The sequence below is a fragment of the Pteropus vampyrus genome, unplaced genomic scaffold (assembly GCF_000151845.1).
Source record: "Pteropus vampyrus isolate Shadow unplaced genomic scaffold, Pvam_2.0 Scaffold59, whole genome shotgun sequence".
In the NCBI taxonomy this organism is placed as follows: Eukaryota; Metazoa; Chordata; class Mammalia; order Chiroptera; family Pteropodidae; genus Pteropus; species Pteropus vampyrus.
In genome coordinates this window covers 2,361,283-2,366,638 of record NW_011888840.1, presented here as the reverse complement: position 1 = coordinate 2,366,638, position 5,356 = coordinate 2,361,283, and the positions used below count along the sequence as shown (strand labels likewise).

At 32.9% G+C, this 5,356-nt stretch overlaps 1 protein-coding gene and 1 pseudogene across 1 annotated transcript in view; one reads left to right on the top strand and one right to left on the bottom strand.

Moving 5' to 3' along the window:
• TBC1D31 (TBC1 domain family member 31) overlaps positions 1–5,356 on the bottom strand; it is a 55,250-nt gene that overhangs the window by 22,503 nt on the left and 27,391 nt on the right. Inside the window, exons 9-12 of the mRNA XM_011360825.2 lie at positions 5,209–5,354; positions 3,753–3,832; positions 3,297–3,443; positions 1,458–1,591 (exon numbers count right to left, since the gene is read on the bottom strand). Of these exons, the coding sequence (XP_011359127.1) occupies positions 1,458–1,591; positions 3,297–3,443; positions 3,753–3,832; positions 5,209–5,354 (507 nt within the window). The remainder of the gene's footprint in view (positions 1–1,457; positions 1,592–3,296; positions 3,444–3,752; positions 3,833–5,208; positions 5,355–5,356) is intronic.
• Positions 3,501–3,619, top strand: LOC111740209 (annotated as a pseudogene).

Sequence of the window (5,356 nt, the reverse complement as noted above, 5' to 3'; positions counted from 1 at the left end):
GGCAAACTAGTACAACCCTTTTGGAGAATCAATTAGATTATTCATATTTTATGACCTAATAATACCAATTCTGGAAATCGATGCAAAAGAAATCATAATAAATATTTGCATGAGAAGATAGTTATAATATTGTTACTTTTAATAGGTAAAAATTAAAGACAACCTAAATGCCCAACAGATTACACTACTGCATGCACATTATGGAATATTACAGTCAATAAAATGTTTACAAAGTTTATAAAAATAAAGGAAATGTATATAGCATATTAAATAATAGTATGATTACAAAAATAAAAAACAGCTTAAAAGTGTGAAAAAATTAGGGAAAAACTCAGAAGTCTGGCAGTTGGTGACTAACTTATAGTATACATATAAGATGAAATATTACATTATGCAGGCAATAAATTTTCTTTTTCAAGAATATTTAACGATTTAGGGGAAATGCTCTTATACGAAATTCACTAATATATTATCAAAGATTTTCTCTGGGGAAAAGAAATACCGGTAAATTTTCTTTTTGGGGGGTATATTCTCCTATATTTTCTCCAATCATCAGTAAAAATTTACCAAAGCAAATATTGTGTAATAAAATAAACAAAAAAATGTAAAGAGAGATAAAATATTCACAATACGTATGCTTGGATCTTTTTATTTCCATTTTTCAGAATTTTATTGTTACAGTTAAGTGCTTGTCTCCTTCCTCCTTTGTACAAGAAAAACACTTTAAGTAATTTAAAAATACGTATAAAATCGGTTATTTTTGTTAAACCAATCTATAATTTGAATCCAGTTTATTAACTGTTTAACTGACCTGATTTTACTAACATGAAAAAAATGACTCACTTTTCAGCATAAAGGATGATGCTGACAATAAACACAATGGCTGGGGAATACCAGTTGGAGTCTGCCTGGGTCAAATCCTTGTTCTGCGATTAAGCTCACCTTGGAAACGTAAGCTCTCTGTAACTCAGTTTCCTCATCTATAAAAAGGGGTTAATGATAACATCTACCTCCTAGGATTGTCGTAAGGGTTAAATGAATTAATAAAGGCAAAACACTAAGAATGGTACTTGGCACACAGAAAGTTCTCAATAAATGTTAGCTGTGGGTATGAGAATGAGGACAGCAGCCAGCACTCGCCACGATAGGTAGGCACTGTATGCTAAATGCTTTAAATACTCACTACGATCCTACGAATAATAACTGACTTTCAGTAAGTAAAGCATCTGCTTCCTTCTTACTATCAAAATCCAGCCTGTAACAGTATCTTCTAAAATGCAACTCTCCAAATTTTCTTGTAAATAAAAAGGTTTATGTGTAAATGTTCAAACTCTGTTTTATGCTCTATATCTCATTGTTTCGCACTAGAATTGTTAAATGTCGCAAGGCTACAAAGACAGTAGGAAAATATATAAGAATGAACTTTTGGTTACATCACTTAACGCTTATTTACTTACTTATGAGAGTAGCGACGACTTCAAAACAGATGAGTTGGTTGTTCTGGAATAATTTTACAAATGGAAAGGCTAAGAGCGGAAGATATGGTGTGTCACTAAAGATGGCAGACCAGTGAGCTAATGCAGACAGGGTTCTGCAAATAAAATAAGGAAATAAAGACGGGAAAACAGTTTATTATTAAAACTTATTTGAATAAACGATACATTCACATGAAAAAAAATTCAACATAGAAGGTATATTTGATGAAAATTCTACCTTCTAGACCTATTGTCTAGCTCACCTCCCCAGAACCACTGTTGAAAGTGTAAATCCTTTTTAAAAAATGACAAATGGTGGTAATATTATAAACATCATTCTGTACCTTGCATTTTTCACTTAATGGTATCTTGGAAAGAGTTTACATCAGTATATGTAGAGTGTCTTTACGATATTTTACAGATGCAAGATACCTTTGTATAGATACAACTTTAATTTCTTTAACTTGGCCTACAGGGCATTTAAGTTGGTTCCAATCTTTAATAAACAATACTACGCTTAATGTCACACCCCATGTCCATCATTCCTCGTATGGGAATACAGAGTTGGATAATTCCTAGAGGTGGAATTACCAAGTCACATGACATGTGCATTCATAACGTCTATAGCCAGTGCCAAATCATTCTCTACAAAAAGTGTCCACTTTCACTCTCATTAGCGGTGTACGGTGATGCCTATGTTCTTACTCTCAGCAACATATTTTATTATCGACCTTCTTTTTGAACTGTTAATCTAGCTAAGAGATGGCAGTTCAATATAGTTTGTTAAATATATATTTTTTCAAGGTAGTTTGAATTGGCATTTCTTTTATTACGAGGGAGGTTAAGTATCTTTTCATGTTTAAGAGCCATTTCTACCACTACGACCTATATGTTCAATCTTTTTTCAATTTTTTATTGGTTGGACCTTTTCACGCTTATATTATGCCAGCAGTTCACATATTAAAAATATCAGTCTTTTATTTGTCATGGTTTGCATATATTTTCTTAGTTTTACGTATGTAAAACTTTGGAAATTTTCCTATATGTATAGATTTTTTTCTATTTAAATATTTATTTATCGAGATTTTTATTCATATTGGTCTCTTCTGGTTTTGTCATGCTTAGAAGAAATATGTCATGCATTACTCTGGAATTATAATTCTCCTACATTTATTTCTAATATTTTTAAGGTTTCCTTTTTTGTTTTTAAACTTTTTGTTTTGAAATAATTTTAAGCTTACAAAAGTAGAGAATTCTCAAGAATAGTAGAGAGTTCCTCTATACCTTTCGCTCAAATTGCTCGCATGTTAACATCTTGGATAAATGCAGTACAATTATCGACACTAAGAAATTAACATCAGTACAAGGCTATGAACTAAATTACAGACTTCATTCAGATTTTACCATTTTTTTCACTAACGTCATTTTTATGCATGTCATTTTTTTTCATTTCACCAATCCAGGATGCAACACAGCATTTATTTGTTATACCATCACAGTTTCTTCCACGAGAGTTCCTCAGTCTCTTATCTTTTATGACATTGACATTTTTGAGGAATACCACGTAGTTATTTTATAGATTGTCCCTCAGTCTGGGTTTGTCTGATGTTTTCGCATGATTAGACTGAGGTAATAAATCTTTGGCAAGAATACCACAAGAGTGATATGCGACATACTGATGTTTTATCACTGATTTTAAATTTGAGCTCTTGGTTAAGGTACTATCTGCTGAGTTTCTCCACTATAAAATTACTATTTTCTCATTTGTTTATGATAAATATTTTGGGGGAGATACATATTGCTGCAAAATACCGAACATACCTCTGTAACACTCTGAGTAGTTTCCTACTTTTGATGGGGTATTTCTTCTGAAGGTTGAGAAATGCCACATGAATACCCTTATCTATTAGGCTACTAAATGCAGTATGATTTTCAGGCAGTTGTAGCAGAGAGCGCCAGATGAACATTCTGAAATGAAAATATAATTTTAACCAAGAAAAATGTGGGCAGTAAAACTGATTTAAAGTCTACGGCCATGCCACCCTGAAAAAGCCTGATTCCATCTGATCCCGGAAGCTAAGCAGTGTCGGGCCTGGTGAGTACTTGGATGAGAGACCACCTAGGAAGACCAGGTGCTGTAGGCGTAAAAAATGAAAAAATAAAAAATAAAGGATTGTAAGCTGACAAGGTCCTTGCAATCTGTGAGGTCAACCAAGGGTTGCCTCGCCTAAAAACAAACAAACAAACTGATTTAACATGAACAAATATAAATTATACCTGTATTTTGTTGGATATTCACCATAACCTTTTAATAAGATTTGTAAACGCTTTTTGTTTAAGCCATCTGACAATTCATTCTGTAAAGAAAAAAATACCAGTAAGTGACATAATCATAAAACTGAAAAGGTACAGCGGCTTTCCAACTGCAGAGCGCAACACAATAAGAAATATTTTTACATCTTTGGTGTGTCCCCCCCCGACCCCCCAGATTTATTCAAATGTAATTCTGCTATTAGTATCTTATGGGGTTTTAAAAATGAATACACGGATACTCATATCCTGCTTAAATCAAATTGACATTCAAGCACGTAGTTCTTGTAGCTTGCTTTTTATGTTTAACATACTATAATTATTTCCCTTTTCTCCTAAATGTTCCTATATTTCTTAGTATATAGTTCTACCATATGTATATGATTAGTTACCTACTATTGGACATTTTGGTTGTTTCTAAGTTTTCTTGAGTGAATCTCTCTTTCTCTCACACACACACATGATAACAGATCATCTCGAACAATGCAAAAAGGCCAATTGGTACAACATTCTTTTTGAAGAATAATGTGGCTACTACTACTATCAAAATTTTTATGCACACACTCTTCACTTAAAAATTCTACTTCTATAGATACACTTGTGCAGATGTCCAAAGGTAACTGCACAAAGATATCCATCGCATCATACTTAACGACATAACCTAAATGCCGGTCAGCACAGAACTAGTTAGATAAACGAAGGTATATCCAGAAATGCAATACTATGCAAATAAATATTTTTCAAATGTTGTAGCACTATATGTTCTAATATAAACAGATATTCAATCTCTTATGTGATAAAAGCAAAATATAGAACAGTGCTAAAGTATGGTTACTTTGATGTAGATATACACGTTTATATAAGCACAGAAAACTTCTAAAAGGATATCAACAACAGCTAACAACAGTTACCTCTGGGGAGTGAGAGAAAGGGTAGGTCAGGGAACAGGAAGGAAGAAACGTATGCTTTTATTTTTCCCCTTTATAACCTCCTACACCAGCACTGTCTAACAGATAACGTAAGCCACAAATGACGGCTTCTAATGATAATCGACATAAAATTATTAATTAATAAGATAGTTTACATTGTGTCATACTAAGTTTTCAATATCTGATGTGCATTTCACAGATGCAGTACATCTCAGTGCAGACTAGCCACGTCTCAAGTACTCATCAGTCACGTGGGGCTAGTGGCTAGCATATTGGATAGTGCAATTCTATACTGTTTTGACTTTCAAAAAACCATAAACATGTATTAATTTTGTATTATAAAGTTTAAAAGGGATATTATAATTTCAGTTACAACTTTCTTCTCTTCCTATAACTTTCCTCTAATTCCTAAGAGAGAGTGATGATGGCCTAGAAAGCATGAGACTTATTTATAGCAGTCACGACAAACAAGTTTAATTATAACATATTCTTACCTCTTTATTGTCAACCTTGCCAGTCAGGTCTTGTTTTAATATTCTAGTTTGTATTTGGTTTTCCCTGGATTTTGCTGGCCGCTGTACTCTTCCTGATGTTACTTTCATCTTAAGATCACCAGAAGTCAGTTTACTCTTAGGCAAATCT